This window comes from Oncorhynchus gorbuscha, linkage group LG01 (genome assembly GCF_021184085.1).
Source record: "Oncorhynchus gorbuscha isolate QuinsamMale2020 ecotype Even-year linkage group LG01, OgorEven_v1.0, whole genome shotgun sequence".
Classification (NCBI taxonomy): domain Eukaryota; kingdom Metazoa; phylum Chordata; class Actinopteri; order Salmoniformes; family Salmonidae; genus Oncorhynchus; species Oncorhynchus gorbuscha.
Window position 1 is genome coordinate 90,382,076 of NC_060173.1, and position 22,509 is coordinate 90,404,584.

Below are 22,509 nucleotides of genomic sequence, written 5' to 3' on the forward strand. Positions count from 1 at the left end.
AAATGTGTAAACCTGAGGCTTCCTGGGGTACTGCAGACTGAACTGAAGATGCTTGATGGTTTACTCCAAATTACTGTACTGTAGATGATTGAGGGTTTACTCCAAATTACTGTACTGTAGATGATTGAGAGTTTATTACAAATTACTGTCCTGTAGATGATTGAGTGTTTATTCCAACATTACTGTACTGTAGATGCTTAAATTAAAGGGATAGCAGAAAAAGGGGTGGGGATAAATGAAAAGTGAATGTAATGAAGCAGTAAATGACTATGTTTTACAGTAAGCTGTGGTGGTGGGGTGTGTGAGGAGTGTAAGACTTTAGAAATAGAATGAATAGAACAGGCTTGGAACCTCTAACCCTGGCAATTTGACTGGTAAACTCATGGGTACAATCGCAAAGGCTGCCTTGGTTTGTGATGCAATAATTTCAATGTTATTTTGGAATGTTCTAGCAAGTGATGATGGATTGCAATGGTAATATATAATGTTCATTCAAATGATGCTAACTGATGTGGCTAATGCAATGCAATTAATTTTTTGTAATGTCAGTTGAGTTGACTCAACAAATCACAGCACAGATTGAAAGATACACTTCCTGCTTTTACTTCCAGGCATGTGTACACGCAAAATGGCTGCAAGTCCACCCATTATGCCGTTATTTACTTGGAGACACCCTTTCTATTCATTTTATTTCTGTGTAAGGTTGCAGTAATCCGGTGTGTTCCCGTGCACTCCCTCCGTCCCTCCCTCCCTCTAGCCCTTCCTCCGTCAGCAGTTTGCCCTGCGTACAGGGGAGCAGGAGCACAGATAAAACATCAAAGACAAAGCTCTGACAATGCAAGGCCACCCGAGGCCTTGTAAGACCAATACTATAGGGCGCTGAAAGGCCCTCCGACAATTACAACCTTATTAGGCTAATCATAATGGAATAATACAATCCAGGAGGACAGCTTAGCTATAACACTGTAGCCAAGGAGACGAGACACTAACGCATATGGATAAGACAGGATGAGGGGAAGAGAAGAGAAAAGTCAAATAAAAGTTTGAGAAAGATGAAACGGCGAGTATGACTAAAAATGAGAAGAAAGTGAAGAAAGAGTTCAGTGAGGACAGGAAAAAAAATGCTGACCTTGAGCATGCAAGTGGTGTTGATTGAAGTAGAGCCTATGTTTATAGCATTAGGTACCAGTTTATTTTTTATTGCTCTCTTCTTCCAATGTTTCCAGTGTTCTATACGTATCTCCATTCATCCGACCCCTTTCACCCCATATCCCCTCCCACAAGGAGCGAAAGAGAGAGAGAGCGAGGTAGCGAGAGTGACAAAGAGAGAGAGAGAGAGAGAGAGGCAGGCACAAATAGTGGACCCTACATTGCACTGCGGCCCCATGCAAGGCAAGCCCTGCTGCAGCACTACAGTAATCTGCAGTGCTCACAGCAGCAACAACACTGCAAACCTGAACCATGTTGCTAGCTAATAGCTCTAATACTGGCCTTAGGATATGCTTTAGGTTTCATCCAATCTCTGCCTTTTCTTCTTCACTTTAAAGGATATATTTAGCCTAAATCCTGAGTGTTTAGAGTTTTGTTTGGAGGAGGGTTAAGTCTCCACAGAGGCGTGTTGTTGGGTTAATCTCCCTGAGTGTGATGTTATTGATTATCTAGCATGATTCTTTATCCACTAAGCCCTGGGGGTAGGGACATGATCAGATTTGACTTTGGAATATGAGATACTGCTGAGTGAGAGAAATCATAGGCCTTTGCCAAAGTCTTTGTCTCCCTATCGCCACCCTATTTTCAGGCATAGACATTGCAGGGGTCTATGCGTAAGGTCACAGTCACTCACACACACACAAACACACACACACAATGCTGTGATAATGTGTGGATGAGGATGTGACATTAACGTAATGACGTGATCGTGTTTACTGCTGTGACATACACACACTGCCCAGCGCAGAGTGAAGGGCAATATGTGTCTTTCTGTTAAAATCACTCTCATTTCACATCCATCTGGAATTCTATTATTATACTAAACAAACATATAAACACAACATGTATATTGTTGGTCCCATGTTTCATGAGCTGAAATAAAAGATCCCAGAAATGTTCCCTACGCACAAAAATCTTATTCTGTCAAATGTGTTTACATCCCTGTTAGTTAGCATTGCTCCTTTGCCAAGATAATCCATCCACAGGTGCGGCATATAAAGAAGTTGATTAAACAGCATGATCATTACAAAGGTGCACCTTGTGCTGGACACAAATAAAACTCCACATTGTTTTAGAGAATTTGTCAGTACGTCTAACCAGCCTCACAACCGTAGACCACGTGTAACCACGTCAGCCCAGGACCTCCACATCTGGCTTCTTCACCTACAGGATGATCTGAGACCAGTCACCCAGACAGTTGATGAAACTGCGGGTTTACACAACCGAAAAAGGTCTGCACAAACTTGCAGAACCGGTCTCAGGGAAGCGCATTGGCATGCTCATCGTCCTCACCAGGGTCTTGACCTGACTGCACTTTGGCGTCGTAACCGACTTCAATGGGCAAATGCTCACTTCCGATGAGGCAAATGGCGGTCACACCAGATACTGACTGGTTTTCTGATCCACGCCCCTAGCTTATTGAGGTATCTGTGACCAACACATGCATATCTGTATTCCCAGTCATGTGAAATCTATAGATTAGTGCCTAATGAATTCATTTAAATTGAGTGATTTCCTTATACACTGAGTATATACAACATTAAGAACACCTGCTCTTTCCATGACATAGACTGACCAGGTGAATCCAGGTGAAAGCTATGATCCCTTATTGATGTCACTTGTTAAATCCACTTCAAATCAGTGTAGCTGAAGGGGAGGAGACAGGTTAAAGAAGGATTTTTAAGCCTTGAACCAACTGAGAAATTAATTGTGTATGTGTGCCATTCAGTGGGTGACAATTGAAGAGCCTTTGAACAGGGTATGGTAGTTGCTGCCAGGCGCACTGCTTTGTGTCAAGAACTGCAACCCTGCTGGGTTTTTCACACTCAACAATTTCCATGGTGTATCAAGAATTGTCCGGTGTATAAACTGTAACTCAGTAAAATCTTTGAAATTATTACATGTTGCATTTATACAGTATTTATGTTCACTATAGTTATTTAGAGAGCTGTCCATGGTGCTGAAAGCATAAGCTTCCTGTGTTTGTGAGTGAGGAAATAATAGATTCACCTTTTTTTACGTGCTAATGCCTGGCTTACTGTTCATCATCAAATGCCGCTCAAAGATGTATCTAATGAAGAGCACATTGAGAGTCACATCATTTGAGCAAGAGCCTTACACACACACACACACGCACATGCATGCACGCACACACACACACACACACACACACACACACACACACACACACATAACTATCTCATCTGCGGAGGGGATTGACAAGATCTATGATTGGGTGCAGTGTGTTGAGCCGTGACGGTTAGCCCGCGGCGGGCACTAACGTGCCTAGCGCTCCCCACTTCCCCAAACAAGCTTTGAGTGATTCACCGGAACCACCGGCTAATTACCGTAGCCGCATGGGGACCGGGAGCGGCGTGGAGAACTAGGAGACACACTCGCTAACAGGTGTCAGCTCCACAATACAGCATATAGCGACAGAGGGCTTATCGTAAATCTGTTGAGACGAGGAGCCCAGGGAATATACCTAGGAAATATGTGTGCGAGAATAGGAAGGCCTCTGGAATATGTCTGAGGCAATAGGTCAATGGAATACATTGTGTACTGTATGAAGGGTTGCGTAGGTACAGTAGGTGTACAGTACCATTCAAAGGTTTGGAGACACCTACTCATTCAAGGGTTTTTCTTTATTTTTACTATTTTCTACATTGTAGAATAATAGTGAAGACATAAAAACTATGACACAACACATTTGGAATCATGTAGTAACCAAATTTTTTTTAACAAATCTAAATATATTTTAGATTTTAGAGTAGCCACCCTTTGCCTTGATGACAGCTTTGCAACCAGCTTCTCAACCAGCTTCACAAGGAATTATTTTCCAACAGCCTTTTTTGGCTGCTTTTCCTTCAATCTGCAGTTCAACTCATCCCAAACCATCTCAACTGGGTTGAGGTCTAGTGATTGTGGAGGCCAGGTCATCTGATGCAGCACTCCATCACTCTCCTTCTTGGTCAAATAGCCCTCACATAGCCTGGAGGTGTGTTGGGTCATTTTCCTGTTGAAAAACAAATCATAGTCCCACTAAGCCCAAACCAGATGGGATGGTGTATCGCTGCAGAATGCTGTGGTAGCCATGCTGGTTAGTTGTGCCTTGAATTCTAAATAAATCACAGACAGTGTCACCAGTAAAACACCCCACACCATAAAACCTTCTTCTCCATGCTTCACGGTGGGAACCACACATGCAGAGATCCTCCGTTCACCTACTCTGAGTCTAACAAAGACACGGCAGTTTGGACCAAAGGACAGATTTCCACCAGTCTAATGTCCATTGCTCGTGTTTCTTGGCCCAAGCAAGTCTCTTCATATTATTGATGTCCTTTAGTAGTGGTTTCTTTGCAGCAATTCAACCATTAAGGCCTGATCCACGCAGTCCTCTGAACAGTTGATGTTGAGATGTGTCTGTTATTTGAGCTCTGTAAAGCATTTATTTGGGATGAAATCTGAGGTGCAGTTAACTCTAATGAACTTATCCTCTGCAGCAGAAGTAACTCTGGGTCTTTCCTTTCCTGTGGCGGTTGTCACGTCCTGACCTTAGTTCCTTTTTTATGTCTCTATTTTGGTTTGGTCAGGGCGTGAGTTGGGGTGGGCATTCTATGTTTTTCATTCTATGTTTTGTGTAACTTGTGTGCATGTCTGTGGGTTACGTGTTTCCCATTTCGTGGGTTTTTCTGGTAAGTCCCCGTGTTCGGGGCATTTGTTTTGTTGTGCGCCCTGTGTTTTCGTGGGGTTTGCTTATGTTCGCCGTTTTGTGCATTTAAATATAGCACTACCCTGAACTCTCTGCTTCCTGCGACTGACTTCTCAACCACTACACCCAGTACGTTACAGCGGTCCTCATGAGAGCCAGTTTCATCATAGAGCTTGATGGTTTTTGCGACTGCACTTGAAGCAACTTTCAAAGTTCTTGATATTTTCAGAATTGACTGACCTTTATGTCTTAAAGTAATGATGGACTGTCGTTTCTATTTGCTTATTTGAGCTGTTCTTGCCATAATATAGACTTGTTTTTTTACCAAATAGGGCCATCTTCTGTATATCACCCCTAGCTTGTCTCAACACAACTGATTGGCTCAAATGCATTAAGGAAAGAAATTCCACAAATGGTCTTTTACCAAGGCACACCTGTAATTTGAAATGCATTACAGGTCATGAAGATGGTTGAGAGAATGCCAAGAGTGTGCGGAGTTGTCGTCAAGGCAAAGGGGGGCTACTTATAATATTAAATTATATTTTGATTTGTTTAACATTTGATTTGTTTACTACATGATTCCATATATGTTATTTCATAGTTTTGATGTTTTCACTATTATTCTACAATGTAGAAAATAGTCAAAATAAAGACAAACCCTGGAATGAGCAGGTGTGTCCAAACTTTTGGCTCGTACTGTATGTATGGAATACATTAAAGACAATATGTTATATGTGAGAGACAATATGTACAGTAGAACTGAGGAATATGTGAGAGAGAATAGGAAGGCTTATAGAATACAAGAGAGGCCTGTGGCTTACTGTACTTTACGTCTTAGAGAGAGAGAGAGAGGACCTCTCCCACCAACACCCTTATTAATTGGAAGCTGAATACCAGGAAGTCTGATCAATTCAAGTAAATCAATTGCAATATAGGTCAAGGACGGTGTGTGTGTGTGCGTGAGCGTGCGTTTGTGTGTGGATCCATACATTACTGTGTGTGTGTGTGTGTGTGTGTGTGTGCGCCATCAATGGCAACCCAATTTTAACCCATCAATATATGCTCTCTCCCGACACCTTCTCCATCCCATCCCTCTCTGAATCCCTAGATGGTATATAAGCCCTGGCTGTGCTCACAGTACTTCCAGACCACACAGATGCACTGCAGTAAGAGGATCCCATGTGGCCAGTACTGTCTGGAGGTGCAGCAGAGGTGTCCCTTCATCCTTCCTGACAACGACGATCTCATCCACGGAGGAAGCCCCAGTTTTATATGCACAGGTACAGCCTGTTATACTGTATGATACACAGGTTATATGCACAGGGAAATAATATGAAGATATTGGAGAATACTCCCAGTTAAAAAGTCTTAAGGCTTGAATCCTGCAAACGGGATCGATATGACAACAGCCAGTGAAAGTGCAGGGCGCCAAATTCAAAACAACAGAAATCTCATCATTTAAATTTAAATCAAACATAGAAGTATTTTACACCATTTTAAAGATAAACTTGTTGTTTATCCCACTACAGTGTCCGATTTCCAAAAGGCTTTACAACGAAAGCACACCAAACGATTATGTTAGGTCTGCACCTAGTCACAGAAAAACAGCCATTTTTCCAGCCAAAGAGAGGAGTCACAAAAAGCAGAAATAGAGATAAAATGAATCACTAACCTTTGATGATCTTCATCAGATGACACTCATAGGACTTCATGTTACACAATACATGTATGTTTTGTTCGATAAAGTTCATATTTACAGTGGGGCAAAAAAAGTATTTAGTCAGCCACCAATTGTGCAAGTTCTCCCACCTACAAAGATAAGAGAGGCCTGTAATTTTCACCATAGGTACACTTCAACTATGACAGACAAAATGAGAAAAAAAATCCAGAAAATTACATTGTAGGATTTTTAATGAATAGGCAAAGAGTTGAAAAACTACAAACCTCAGATTTCCCACTTCCTGGTTGGATTTTGTCTCAGGTTTTTGCCTGCCACATGAGTTGTGTTATACTCACAGACATCATTCAAACAGTTTTAGAAACTTCAGAGTGTGTTCTATCCTAATATACTAATAATATGCATATATTAGCAACTGGGCCTGAGTAGCAGGCGGTTTACTCTGGGACCCTTATTCATCCAAGCTACTCAATACTGCCCCCAGCCATAAGAAGTTAAACATGGAGTACAACCACAGCACTGATTTGTTACAACTAGCTCATGGAACTAAAATGCCAACATGCATTTGCTGTGGTGTGAGATATGCCGTATAGCACAAATGATTGTGTCTAGAGGCTACTTCCCCTTTAAGGTCTGCACTAGAATGATGGCTTCCACCTCAAAGCTATTGAATGCATCCCCAGCTGTCCATGAGCAGAGTGACAATGGTGTGAGTTTACTGTATGTCACCACCTGGCGGTCAGCAGCCAGCCAATGTCAACAACACCACCAGACAGGAGTTTACGCATGGCATAGACCACATGGAGAATTCTTTTTTTTTCTCCTTTTGGGCCAGTTAGAGGTCAGCTCTAGTAATCCATGTTGATTTATGTGTCAAAAAGAGTATAATGTCATGCCCTTTTCCTGCCTTCTGAAGTGTATGCATTTTGTTTTGTGCTGAGTTGGTGCAGTCCTTGATGCTGAATATATCCAATTTGTTTGCCTGTGTGTGTTCCTGTGTGCCCCTGTGTGTATGTGTGTATGTGTGTGTGTGTTTTGTGCGTGCCTGTGTGTGCGCCATGTGTGTGCACCCATGAAAGTGTGGCCTGTCAGATCAGAGCTGCAACCGTTATTAAGTCTTTAATTATGTGGAGCCTCTCATCAGGCTTAAGCTCTTCGATGTCAAACAGTCCAGAGTGGGAGACGACTTAGCCCTCCTCACAAGTTCACCCACTCACATTAGTATGCAGACCGCTCACTGACACACAGAGACACTGACAGCCGGCATGGAGGAAGCAACAGTTGTTGTTGTACAGAAGACAATCCGTTGCCCAATCCAAAAGGAACCTATAGCCTATACCACTAGGCCCTTCTTGATTTGAGGTGATCGGATGCTTGTAAATAATGGTGGAAACAAGATGTTGGAGTGATTAGGATATTTTTTACATCCATATTATGTTTTATATTGAGAAGGAGTGTAAAAATAACAACAACCAAAATATATTTTTACTGCTTGAATTATGTTGTTAACCAGTTTAACATAGCAATGGCCAATTTACCACTGCTAAAGGCTATGTCCAGGCACTCCGTGATACGATGTGCATAGAAACAGCCCTTAGCCTTGGTATATTATATATCAGGCTTTATTGTTCATGTGAATATGTGTCCCTCCTCTGCAGGGCTGTTGGAGGAGTACCATGGGGGCGTGGATGCAGACGCGGAGTGCTGTGATGTTCGGTGGGACTTCCAGACAGAAGATGACAACAACCATTCCCGGGGGACCCTCAAAAGAACTCACCCATCCTGTCACCACCGTACCTCTCTCAGTTCCTCGGCCGTGTGCAGAGTGTGCAACAGCCGGCTCAAACTCTGCCTGCTAGTCCTTGTCCTCCTGCACACTGTCGCCTCCCTAACCGCATCCCACAATGCAACAGGGCTGGGCCTCCCTGCCTCACTCGCCCCTCTGGAGGAGAGCACCCCCGCCAACGAGGAGTGATGGGATGGCCGATTATATAGGTTGTCACGACAATATGAAACATTTCCGCCTCGGTCGGGAATGCTATGTGTTGTTGGCTAGACGTCTGCAGCCGCTGTGCTTTCTGGGTAATTGAGTCTTTGCAGGGGTGTTGGACTACTTATAAATGGAAGACGTGCAAATCAATCAAAGCAAACAGACTTACAAACAAAGAGACGAAAACATGACAGTGTCGGGAAAATGGGACAATGCAGCAGCCTTTGTTGAGTAGGAAGGCCTCCTCACTGCTGAGTTTCTCTCGCTGCGCTTTTTTACACTGTTTCCCTGTTCTGGCTTTCTGTTGCACTGGCTGACTACCGGATAATACTCACTGTCCACTTAGAATGTCCATCCTTTATGTTGTTCCTTTATGGGTCTCTTGTGCAGGAAGGAAATGTCTCATTGATATAGGATAGATAACATCAAAAAGCAAAGTTGTGAGTGTGTGCGTATTTGTGTGTGTGTGATTGTGTGTGGGTGTCTACTCTGAAGTCTTCACTCATTTGGGTTCCCATTCCTAAAGCGGCTTTAGATGTAGGAAAGGACACTAAAATGTTAGAGTAGTAGTTTGCTCTCATGGTTCTGTGTGGCTAAATTGGTAGAGAATGGTGTTTACACCGCCATGATTGTGGGTTTGACTCCCACGGGGGACCAGTATGAAAATGTATGCACTTACTACTGTAAATTGCTTTGGATAAGAGCATCTGCTACAATGTAAACAAATGATCCTTGGTAAAAATGAACGTACACCCAGACTACACTACTGGCCAGTGATACAATTGTAATGCTTCTCAATATAGAAGACAACCCCTTGATATAGAATTATCCTACTAGCCTTTCTCTGTCCCTACCACACACTCTGTCCATGCTCTGTGTCTTCTCAGCCCAGCACTCCACACATAGAATGTCTACTGTTTGTCTAATCAAAATGTCTTACCTCTATTCTGTACTTGCATGTGGAGGCTCTTAATGATGTGAAATTCACAGCCTTGTTGGTTTTCTTTACATAGCCTTAGCCCCCCTCTGTGGTGGAGAACACTACTGCACCCCCAAAACACCACCAGTAAGGTAGCATGTCCTCTGCTTTCTTCAACTAATGTTACTTATCTCACATTGTGTAAAGGGCTTATTTCTATATACAAACACAGACAAAAATGTGCTTGAGGTATGGCTTCAGGTATCTCAGTTCACACTGCATGCTTAGAGGTATACCTTCAAAGGTATGCATTTGCTTAAAAGGTGTTTAATGTGTTGCTATAGAGAGCGGGCAGGTGTAGGACCCAGTATGTAGTATGTTTGAGGAGGAACGTTGGGCGGCACAGTAAGGCTGAGAAGCTCAATGGCATTATGTTAACATTGCTGTTAGCATTATGGTTAGTGTGAGCTGGAAGAAAAGGCAATATTTAAGGGCTGTTTTAATCATTTCTTGTCCCTTTGTTTTCTAGCTGATTAACTGAACTGATAGATAGTGGTGTCAGGTATTTTAGGCCTAACAAATGTATGCTGAATGCAGAATTCTTCACTTTCATGTCTGTTGAATATATATGTTAGCCTCCTATTGCTAGGTCCGGCTTGTCAGATTCTACTAGTCAACTACAGGACCCACAACTTGAGAAACAAATAGAAAACTGGTTCTCCTCTCATTCATTGTTGCATTCTCCATTGTGAGATCTGTCTGTTTACTTGTTGTCTCACTCATAGTCATGCTGCATTCACGACCCTCGGAGTGTTGGGAAATGAAACGTGTAGAGCAATGGAGTTGTGTACATTCACATGCTTTGAACTCGTTGAGAACACCAACAGGCTAACGTCAAACTACCAACTTCAACCGTAAACATACTTTCATGCTCAAAAACAAATGATAGTGTTCAAAAACCATCATATTTATTGTTTTTGATAAATAATGTTTTGTTGTTGCATTTAACTGCCGAAAATGCTGTCATCAAAGTATTTTCCTTAGGTGATGTCAGAGTTCAGCATGTCATGGAATTTGGGGTCCAGAGATGATACCTGAGTTGCAAGGTTGTAATTAGGACTTGGAAGTTTAGATTACTCCGATAGGTTGTGAATGCAGGAACTGTTCATTTGAACCCATCATCCCATCATTCCTGTCTCCTCTCTGGTTCCTTCATCCCATCATTCCTGTCTCCTCTCTGGTTCCTTCATCCCATCATTCCTGTCTCCTCTCTGGTTCCTTCATCCCATCATTCCTGTCTCCTCTCTGGTTCCTTCATCCCATCATTCCTGTCTCCTCTCTGGTTCCTTCATCCCATCATTCCTGTTTCTTCTCTGGTTCCTTCATCCCATCATTCCTGTCTCCTCTCTGGTTCCTTCATCCCATCATTCCTGTCTCCTCTCTGGTTCCTTCATCCCATCATTCCTGTCTCCTCTCTGGTTCCTTCATCCCATCATTCCTGTCTCCTCTCTGGTTCCATCATCCCATCATTCCTGTCTCCTCTCTGGTTCCTTCATCCTATCATTCCTGTCTCCTCTCTGGTTCCTTCATCCCATCATTCCTGTCTCCTCTCTGGTTCCTTCATCCCATCATTCCTGTCTCCTTTCTGGTTCCTTCATCCCATCATTCCTGTCTCCTCTCTGGTTCCTTCATCCCATCATTCCTGTCTCCTTTCTGGTTCCTTCATCCCATCATTCCTGTCTCCTCTCTGGTTCCTCATCCCATCATTCCTGTCTCCTCTCTGGTTCCTTCATCCCATCATTCCTGTCTCCTCTCTGGTTCCTTCATCCCATCATTCCTGTCTCCTCTCTGGTTCCTTCATCCCATCATTCCTGTCTCTCTCTGGTTCCTTCATCCCATCATTCCTGTTCCTTCATCCCATCATTCCTGTCTCCTCTCTGGTTCCTTCATCCCATCATTCCTGTCTCCTCTCTGGTTCCTTCATCCCATCATTCCTGTTTCTTCTCTGGTTCCTTCATCCCATCATTGCCGTTTCCTCTCTGGTTCCTTCATCCCATCATTCCTGTCTCCTCTCTGGTTCCTTCATCCCATCATTCCTGTCTCCTTTCTGGTTCCTTCATCCCATCATTCCTGTCTCCTCTCTGGTTCCTTCATCCCATCATTCCTGTCTCCTCTCTGGTTCCTTCATCCCATCATTCCTGTTTCTTCTCTGGTTCCTTCATCCCATCATTCCTGTTCTTCATCCCATCATTCTGGTTCCTTCATCCCATCATTCCTGTCTCCTTTCTGGTTCCTTCATCCCATCATTCCTGTTTCTTCTCTGGTTCCTTCATCCCATCATTCCTGTCTCCTCTCTGGTTCCTTCATCCCATCATTCCTGTCTCCTCTCTGGTTCCTTCATCCCATCATTCCTGTCTCCTCTCTGGTTCCTTCATCCCATCATTGCCATTTCCTCTCTGGTTCCATGGCCTGTAATTCCATAGGCCAACAGTAGATGGGGTTCTTGAATAGGTTTATTTCAAGAATTTATTATAAATTATGTATTAAAGGTAGAATGTCAAATGAAATCCTAGCAAGATTGGACCACTGAAAGATGGGGTCAAAGATAGTCAAAGCAGATGCATTAGGATACAGGAGGCTGAGGTCTTCGGAACCTAGTGATAATGGAGGTGTGTGTGTGTATGTTCGAGGGGCTTCTGGTGGCTCACTAATTAGTCAAGTTCAGCACAGAGCCAGTCTTCTCTGGAGACCTCATTAGCATGACTGTGCCAAGGGGCCTGCAGGTGTGTCAGAAATGTCCTGTTTTTAGAGCCCTCCGGAGACACAACATTAACTAGCCCCATTAATCACTTCTTCATCAGCACCTAACACCTACTGTAAATCAGCACACAGCATAAATACACCTTCATCAGCATTACACCTACAATAGATCTGAACGTCATCTTCTAGTAAACAGACTCGTTCTGTCCATCTGAGAGATGAGTGAAAAAGAGGTTGACAGAGATTCAGAGGGAGGGTAGGGATATGGAGTAAAAACATTAACGGAGGATGAAATGAGAAAGAGAGGGAGGAGTCACAAATTGACAGAGGGGAGAGAATGGATGGTTGACAAATCAAAATGAACAAAGGGGACCCTAGGCCAAACCCTAAATCAGCGAGTATGTGATGTTACAGTATGCAAGAGAATCCCACACATGGCCAGATTAAAGCCATGGCCCTTTTAGAGAGCTCTAAATAGTATGTCCTGAGAGAAAAGAGATATTATCACCAAATATAAGACTATTCTCAGCAGCTATAATACCATTTAGTCAAAGTGCCCTAAAAGGGCTTATGTTAGCATGTTAGCTTCAGTGCTACCCTACTGCATCAAGACAATCCTTATACTGTATCTCCTGACTCTCACTCTTATGTGTGACCCATACCCTGTAGGAGTCTAACACGTTAGTAGGCTACTCCACCAAAATAAGGCCCAGCAATATTCTAGGAAAATTGCATCTTGTCTTGCTCTTGATTTTTCCATGTTCCATATCTGATATAAGGTCGAGATCCAATGACCTTATGGACCTTGGTGTGATCTGACCCTGAACCAGTATACATTACTATAGCTTTACATCAACACACTAAGTCAAGTCCCTGTTACATGCAGTAATGCATCATGTACTACCAATGGCTGTCCTGGCTGATGACCACAGTATGTGTTCCCCATGCCATCTTTCACTGACAATACTGTGCCATAGACTCACCATAAACGTTACTGTACACAAGCTTTCTCCAAATAAAGATAGACGTTATGAAATTCCATGAATATACGTTTTTCTAATTTCGATATGGTCAATGCAGGCATGTATGCAACTCTGCTGTGATTTGCTAGGTTTGACTCCCTATTATGCTAATGTGGTTTAAGGCCCTATCAATTCAATCTAGATCACAATGACATTGATGTTGAACTGTATGTACTATAGACCTCCAAATGAGTACCATGACCCAATCTAAAGACATCACATTTATAGTGTAGTGTTCATTGCACATAATTATGTGTTCTTATCCTGTCCCACTCTTCCGCTTGTGCAGCTGCCTTCATATACAGTTGAAGTTGGAAGTTTACATACACTTAGGTTGAAGTCATTAAAACTAGTTTTCAACCACTTCACAAATGTCTTGTTGACAAACTATAGTTTTGGCAAGTCGGTTAGGACATCAACTTTTTGCATGACACAAGTAATTTTTCTAACAATTGTTTACAGATCAGATTATTTCACTTACAACTCACTGTATCACAATCCCAGTGGGTCAGAAGTTTATATACACTACGTTGACTGTGCCTTTAAACAGCTTGGAAAATTCCAGAAAATGATGTCATGGCTTTAGAAGCTTCTGATAGGCTAATTGACATAATTTGAGTCAATTGGAGGTGTACCTGTGCATGTATTTCAAGGCCTACCTTCAAACGCCTCTTTGATTGACATTATGGGAAAATCTAAAGAAATCATCCAAGACCTCAGAAAAACAATTGTAGACCTTCACAAGTCTGGTTCATCGTTGGGAGTACTTTCCAAACACCTGAATGTACCACGTTCATCTGTACAAACAATAGTACGCAGGTATAAACACCATGGGACCACGCAGCCATCATACCGCTCAGGAAGGAGAAGCGTTCTGTCTCCTAGAGATGAATGTACTTTGGTGCGAAAAGTACAAATCAATCCCAGAACAACAGCAAAGGACCTTGTGAAGATGCTGGAGGAAACAGGTACAAAATTATCTATATCCACAGTAAAACGAGTCCAATATCGACATAACCTGAAAGGCCGCTCAGCAAGGAAGAAACCACTACTCCAAAACAGCCATAAAAAAGCCCGACTACGGTTTGCAACTGCACATGGGGACAAAGATCGTACTTTTTGTCGAAATGTCCTCTGGTCTGATGAAACAAAAATAGAACTGTTTGGCCATAATGACCATTCTTACGTTTGGAGGAAAAAGGGGGATGCTTGCAAGCCGAGGAACAGCATCCCAACCATGAAGCACGGGAGTGGCAGCATCATGTTGTGGGGGTGCTTTGCTGCAGGAGGGACTGGTGCACTTCACAAAATAGATGGCATCATGAGGGAGGAAAATGATGTGGATATAGTGAAGCAACATCTCAAGACAACATCTCAATAAATGGGTCTTCCAAATGGACAATGACCCCAAGCATACTTCCAAAGTTGTGGCAAAATGGCTTAAAGGACAACAAAATCAAGGTATTGGAGTGGCCATCACACAGTCCTGACCTCAATCCTATAGAAAATTTGTGGGCAGAATTTAAAAAGTGTGTGCTAGCAAAGAGGCCTACAAACCTGACTCTGTTACACCAGCTTTGTCAGGAGGAATGGGCCAAAATGTATCCAACTTATTGTGGGAAGCTTGTGGAAGGCTACCGGAAACGTTTGACCCAAGTTAAACAATATAAAGGCAATACTACCAAATACTAATTGAGTGTATGTAAACTTCTGACCCACTGGGAATGGGATGAAAGAAATAAAAGCTGAAATAAATCATTCTTTCTACTATTATTCTGACATTTCACATTCTTAAAATAAAGTGGTGATCCTCACTGACCTAAGACAGAAGTGTTACTAGGATTAAATATTAGGAATTGTGAAAAACTGAGTTTAAATGCATTTGGCTAAGGTGTAAGTAAACTTCCGACTTCAACTGTAAATGTCTCTCTTTCTTTTTCTTTCTCTCCCTCTCTCTTTTTAGCCATGTTTTTGTTATGTCCTGTGGATCTATGCAGAAGCCCATTCCTTTTTTTGGTTGTAAATATGTTCCCTCGAATATTGAATGATGTATCAGTTATGTTTTTGCTTCCAGGTTATCTTGCGTTTTGAGTTGATGTCATATTTCTTTACTCTTCTTCTTTTATTTTTTTCCCCCCTTGAGCGTCTGAAATCATTTGTTGCGTTTTTGTTGAAGTAGGAAGAGAATGCGATGGGGCTTAACCAATAGAATTGTCCTCAGATTCACATGTTTATTGAGAGAGGATATGGGACTGTGTGTGTGTGTGGGAGAGAGAGAGAGAGAAAGATATATGATTATAAAAAAGGTTCAAAGGCATATAGAGGTATCATTACAGTTATGGTTATTATGATTACTATTATACTACCGGTATATTGTAATATTATAGATGCTTTAGTTCAGTAACTTCTTTAATTTTTTTACAAACGACTTTGATGAAATGATTTATAAAACAATCTCACAAGTCATGATCTTTTGGAAAAGTATCAAAACTACTGCTACAATGATGAAATTGTCTTCTGATTCAAATAAATGCAGACATGTAATATGTTCCTCTGTGGTGGTTTCAGTGTGTTCTAGTACTGTTCTAGAAACACACTACACAGGTAGCACAATGCACAATGACGTATTTTGGAACAAGGCAGATGGTACATCTGTATGAGGTAGCGGAATGGTTTTAGGAAATAACCCCTGACTTTTTCTTTGATAATGCAGGGCATTTTCTTACATTTGAGCGCATGCAGTGGACTCCTGTATTCACTAGATGGTAGTATAGACCTAGTAAATGGGGTAGAGAGAGCCTTGATTATTACGCGTTCACATCCAGACCTCGACACACAACAGCCAGTGAAAGAGAATGGGGATACCATAACCGCTACAGGAGCACTCGAGAATTTTGCCTTGACAACTGTACGATGAGGCAGGCTGGTGACAGAGTTGGCCAGACCTCTGTGATGATGTTTGAGGGTGACAACAGGGTGACAACAGTTGTCCTGGCATGATATGATAACAACACAGACACAAATGATCCCTCTGCCTCTTGCTTCCACTCCCATCAGCCCTTCTTAGTTAAGTCTGACTGGACTCCAGCTCCACCATTACAGAATGCAGACACATGCTGGGTCATAACATACTGATCCTGATAATCATACTGGACCATACTATGGCCTGGCTTGTAGCCTGCTGGGGTTGGACAATAAAAGGGTGTTGGACAATACGTCTTCTACCACCCAGGAGACTGATTAACCGGTTCTGCCAAATTCCAAATCCGAGAGCTTTTACTGTAAGACATTCCCTCAAATGGTGATGTTTCCACCTGTTGACTGGCTTCCTTCCGAGATGTAGGCCGCTGGTGTGTAGGCTAACTGTTGGACATTTTTGAGCTCAGGTATTCTATAGTGAGCTGAGATATGCAATAGGAGCCAATCATCCATTGTGAAAATGCTGAGCAGGACCTGGTGGGGCCAGATGGGTCAGAGCCCACACACTCTTAGACTATTCATATTTCATGACTCCAGATGTACTGTACAGTACTGGACATACATTTATTCAGCTGTTTATTAACTAGAATCCTCTGTGTGTATGTGTGTGTCATGAACTGAGTCAATAATTGTTACTCATATGAAACTTTAGAAAAGGGGTGAATTTCTCTTTTCTTTCACAGTCTTGTAACTACACAGCAAATTGCCCAGTGTTGCCTAGTGTTGATTTTTAATTGTAACATTTCTAGTGTTGATTCTGGTGTTATATTAACTCTGTAAGTGTTAAATTCATACTAATTTGTGTAAAATAAGCCCAGTGTTGGTGTTAATGACAAGTGTTGAGAGTGAGAGTGTGATTGTGTCTGTTTAACTCTGTGGAGAGTAAAACATTCCCATCAAAACCAAAACAATCATTGTCATATTTCCCAGCATGTGCAAAACATTTTGGGGATTGTTTTTAATATCTGTGTTTTCATTTACTTTGATTGATTGATTATCTTATGCTACACAAAGATAAATAGCATACATCTTTCTACACTATTCCAGCCTGTTAGTTAGATTTATTGCACCGTTACTAGAACCGTTGTTCCATTATAAATGGTTTAAGTAGTCGCCTTCATCAGAGATCCTGACGATTATTGTGAGGGCAGGTACTAATAACTGGATTCAAAAAGAACTTACACTTCATTTTGAAAGTCAGCACAATGCGACTTGCTAGTCTGATGTGGCCTGAAAATCAGGTGGTTCCTAACACCACTATGTTGGGGTAGAACGTGGCCATCAAAGTAAGGCCTTAAAATACATGTATTATATAGTCATAAACAGTTCAATTTTAATGACAACATTTACCTAGGGTTGGAACTCACTTGAAGTGCACAGGACTGAAAATGAGCACATTCAACAACCATGTCTATGTCATTAACAAACATAGTCATGGGTGGTACCTTTACAATTTACTTGAAAAAGCAAGGCAAACTGGGAAATGATATTGGATGCATGGGTTAGTGGGGGTGTGGCTTTGAATTGGTTATCTTTGGCCACCCATGATTGGAAGTTGTACCAGTTGAAGTGGTCTATGGTTATGTTTATTAAAGCCCGAGCATAACAATTATGAAGTTGATCAAAATGATTATATAAGAGCATGTAGTAATAACGTTTTTTGAATAGTCTTGTAATATCTTAAACTGAACAATGAATGACCTTGTAAAGTGCTACAGATCTCTTGGTGTAATGGTTAAAGCTACTATGTGAGAGGTGTAGTGCAGGGAAACTGAGAATTTCTGAAGGCTTTGGCGCTTTAACCAAATTGTGCCAGAAAATGGTTAATTTCTCAAAGCTTCATTATGTGTTCACAATGCACATTAGTGACATCTGCTGGTCAGCAATAAACGTGTGATTATCAGATGGTTTTAATAAAAAATAAAAACAACTCTGTTATGTAGTGGTAAATGGTTGGCTTTAGTAGCCTATAATCAGTTGGAATATCAACCAGGTTTATATCTCACATCATGCTTCTCTTTATTGCCTTCCAAGTTCACTATTTTTCAAAAAGTCAAACTATGGCATTATTTTTTTAATTTTACCTTTATTTAAACAGGTGACTCAGTTAAGAACAAATTCTTATTTTCAATGACGGCCTAAAAACAGTGGGTTTACTGCCTGTTCAGGGGCAGAATGACAGATTTGTACTTTGTCAGCTCGGGGGTTTGAACTTGTAACCTTCTGGTTACTAGTCCAACGCTCTAACCACTAGGCTACCCTGCCGCCCCGGATGCTTAAGACAGAAGCTTACACTGTACTAAATAAAACAATGTGATTTGAACAACAGTGTAGGAAGTGTGGTTTCACATAAAATAATGTTCAAAATAGTGTGCCTTTAACGCTATTCAACCTCTGGTCCCTGAATGTTCCATTGTTCCCTAATCTACCTGCTATGCTACTAGTCAGGTAAAACTATATTTGCAAATACAGTGTCCAGTAGAGGTTGGTGTTTGAAAGCAGCTTGGAATCGAAGAAGGCACTAGAACCACAGCGAAATCACTGGGATCTCGCATTTTGCAAAACATGGTTTGAAAAAGCATGTGATCAAACAAAGCTTCAGACGTCACTGATGACATACTGTACTTCTGATAAAGTGATACACGCATCGGCACACTGTTTGGAAGTCAGCTGCTTAGCCCTTTCAACGCCTGCCTCGGCGTTCCGCTATCAAAAGCAACATAACTAATGACGTGTTATTGCATAACGCCATTGGTAAAAACTACATACACTTCCTAATGTTAAAGGTCCCGAACTTTCATTCTGATTCCCATGTAAAATAGCCTTTTGAGTGAATAAATATCAAGAAACTTGGATAAAGTGAACAGTGTTGCAGTAAAATCTCCTCAAGCTAATTTGGTGAGACACAAAGCAATTGGTTTCATCCAAATATCATCCAATTTCATGAAAAACATGATTTTGACTGTTCATGAACTGAAATACTATATGAGGTGTAACAGTGTCAGCACTAAGAACTGTGTTCATTTAACACTCCAAAGTGTGTACCCATATAGACACTGGCTCAGTCCTAAATGTAACACTGTCAGTGTTGATTTAACACGGGAGAATTTGCTGTTTAGGTGAACTACTAGATGTACTGTATGTAATCTGGGTAAGCCAAACCACTTGTGTTTCTGGGTGAGCGAACTCTGACTAATATACACATTTGCAAATAGACATATACAAGCAGTTGTTGTTTTTTTTACAGTAGCTTACCCCAATGATTTACCAACCAACCTACCTACCTAACTGCTCTCCACAGAGTTTAAGATGTCATTTCTATTAGTGTTGTTTTGGAGGAGGGAGGTATCAGTCCTCCAATCCTCTGCCCACCTGCTGATTGTCAGCCCTGAATACTGCACCTGTTATTCAAGCCTCACTCTGCCTCTATGACTGTCTGACTGTGTTGAACTGTGTGGGCAGATAGGAGGTAAGGGATTGAGAAATATGTTGATAGTGAAAGTGTTACAGTACTACTGACAAGGGTGCATCCATATTGCTGATGTGCACTTACCTATATATTAACTGTGAATAGTAATGGCATGAGTCCCTATCAGGAGGGAAGTGCTGTTGATGGGCCATTGTGCTCTATTGCTCTCTATCATAAACATACTGATGTATAACTACTGTATGCTTTTTCACTCTCTACATTCTGGGATCTACAGTATGATCATAATGATCATGCTGTTTAGTCAGCTTCTGGATATTCCACACCTGTCAGGTGGATGGATTATCTTGGCAAAGGAGAAATGCTTACTTAACAGGGATGTAAACAAATTTGTCCACAAAATCTGAGAGAAATAAGCTTTTTTTGTGCGTATGGAAAATGTTGGGGATATTTTATTTCAGCTTGTAAAACATGGGACCAATACTTTGTATGTTGCATTTATATTTTAGTTGAATGTATTTATTAACGAAGCACAGACTAACGCTGTACTGGTTGGAGTGCGTCTCAAACCTCTAGCACTACCATTTCTCCACCAAGAGGGGGCAGTGCTCTGCAGAGTGTGATAGCAGGCAGGAGGAAGATAAAGAGGACGAGTATAGTTTTTAATCTATTCGTCCTTGTCCCCCCCTTTATAGGTGAGTGCAGACACACTAAGCATACAATAGGTCTGTGTTCTTCTATAGCATGGACAGAAATTTCCCTTGAGAAATACGCTTTTCTCATTCATAATAAATAGTATGAAGGAGTGTGGCTCTGTGTTCATATATCAAACACCAACCTGAAGGAAGGGGTCTTAGTGTCATGGCTCTGTGACACACATGCACAGAGGTTGAGTTGAGCTGTGTTGAGATAGGTTTGTTTTCTTCCTCTGCCTGCCCGTTTCAGACAGATGTCCTTTTACCTGAGGGGAGAAGTTTTTTTTGTCTCTCTGGGGTGTCATTGTTCTTCTTCGGAACCTCCAATTTGTTGATCTACGGCAGGGTCTCCAAACTCGGTCATGGCATCCCCCCCCCCCCCCCCCCCCCCTGGGTGCACGTTTTGTTTTTTTGCCCTAGCACTACATAGCTCGGCACCAGGACTGAGTTTGGGAAACAATGGGCAAGATGAGGGACACAAGCGTTTGTGTTTGTGTTGCAATTTTTTTGTTTGGTAAGTGAGTGACTGTTGTATTATGTTGAATGGAGCTAAAGCTTGTGTACTGTCCACTGGTTTCAACCTTTTCTCTCTTTGTCCTTCTGTTCCTCTTGTCCTCTCCCACTGGGCATGAACTGGTTGAATCAACGTTGTTTCCACGTCATTTCAACGTCGAATTGACTGTCTGTGCCCAGCGGGCTATTTTCTGTTAGCGTTTCTAATAGTTACTGCATCTGGAGCGAGAGCAGAGAAGATTGAATGTGAAGAGAGAGAGAGAAAGGGAGAATATATATATATTTTTAAAAAGGTCATGCAGACATAGCCTGTGTGGTATATTGTTGATACCAGCAGTGATAATCGGTAGTCTGCCACAAAGAACTGCAACAGCAGTGACATTATTTCCCTCTGAATTGTAAATAATGTCAAGGTGGTTAGATCATTTCTGAGTTTTTGACCTCAAGTAATAAAGAAGGGAGCTGTTAATGAAAAGAGTGTGGACCTGCAACGGGAGCTCCTTGTAACAAGGGAAAGAGCGTTGAGTTCCCTGTCAGTAACACTGGAGCCATTTACACACTAATTATTTCCTTTCTTCCCTCCATTGCTGATGAGGCACATCCAATTAGCTCAATTAACAGAGCCGGCGCCTACGCACTGGACACTTCTCATTACAGAGAGAGTGAAAAAGGGAGGTTAGTGGTTAGAGCGTTGGGCCAGTAACTGAAAGGTTGCTAGATCAAATTCCTGAGCTGACAAGGTAAAAATCTGTTTTTCTGCCCCTGAACAAGGCAGTTAACCCACAGTTCCTAGGCCATCATTGTAAATAAGACTTTGTTCTTAACTGACTTGCCTAGTTAAATAAAAAGAGGGTGAGAATTGAGTAATTAGGGTTGCTCATGGCATACAAAGGGTTCAACTGTTTGTTAGGCTGCTGAATAGTGGGAAGGAGGGAAAATGTTATTATAACAACCTAGTTGTGATTGCCTCAAATGAATAACGTCTGCCTATTATATAGAGACACTTAATAGACAGATGAATAGGCAGCCAAGGTAGATAAATCAATACAGAATAACTTTGGCTTGACAACCACTGTCACAATACTAAATGTTAAACACATGACACAGGAGTAGATGAACCACGAGAGGTGACAATGAGACAGATCTCTTTAAGAAACATTTGGTGTTTTTTGGTAATAGGGTTCTCAACTATATGAGAAACGGGAGGTGACAATGAGGCAGATCTCACTGAACACAATGTCATTGGTCTGTCCATAGGTTAGCTTTCATTCAAGTATGTATGGAGGATGAAGTAATGGGCTGAACTTTCGTTGGAGAGTTGTGGTTTTGGTGCTCTATAAAACCGGGAGTAGAACGTCGTTGGAGAGTTGTGGTTTTGGTGCTCTATAAAGCCGGGAGTAGAACGTCGTTGGAGAGTTGTGGTTTTGGTGCTCTATAAAGGCGGGAGTAGAACGTCGTTGGAGAGTTGTGGTTTTGGTGCTCTATAAAGGCGGGAGTAGAACGTCGTTGGAGAGTTGTGGTTTTGGTGCTCTATAAAGGCGGGAGTAGAACGTCGTTGGAGAGTTGTGGTTTTGGTGCTCTATAAAGGCGGGAGTAGAACGTCGT

At 41.9% G+C, this 22,509-nt stretch overlaps 1 protein-coding gene across 1 annotated transcript in view; it reads left to right on the forward strand.

The window, feature by feature from the left end:
• The window catches only part of LOC124045649 (transmembrane protein FAM155A-like), a 147,306-nt gene extending 135,977 nt beyond the window's left edge, over positions 1 to 11,329 (forward strand). Inside the window, exons 2-3 of the mRNA XM_046365112.1 lie at positions 6,030 to 6,201; positions 8,258 to 11,329. Of these exons, the coding sequence (XP_046221068.1) occupies positions 6,030 to 6,201; positions 8,258 to 8,574 (489 nt within the window). The 3' untranslated portion in view covers positions 8,575 to 11,329. The remainder of the gene's footprint in view (positions 1 to 6,029; positions 6,202 to 8,257) is intronic.
• The last annotated feature ends 11,180 nt before the right edge of the window (positions 11,330 to 22,509 follow it).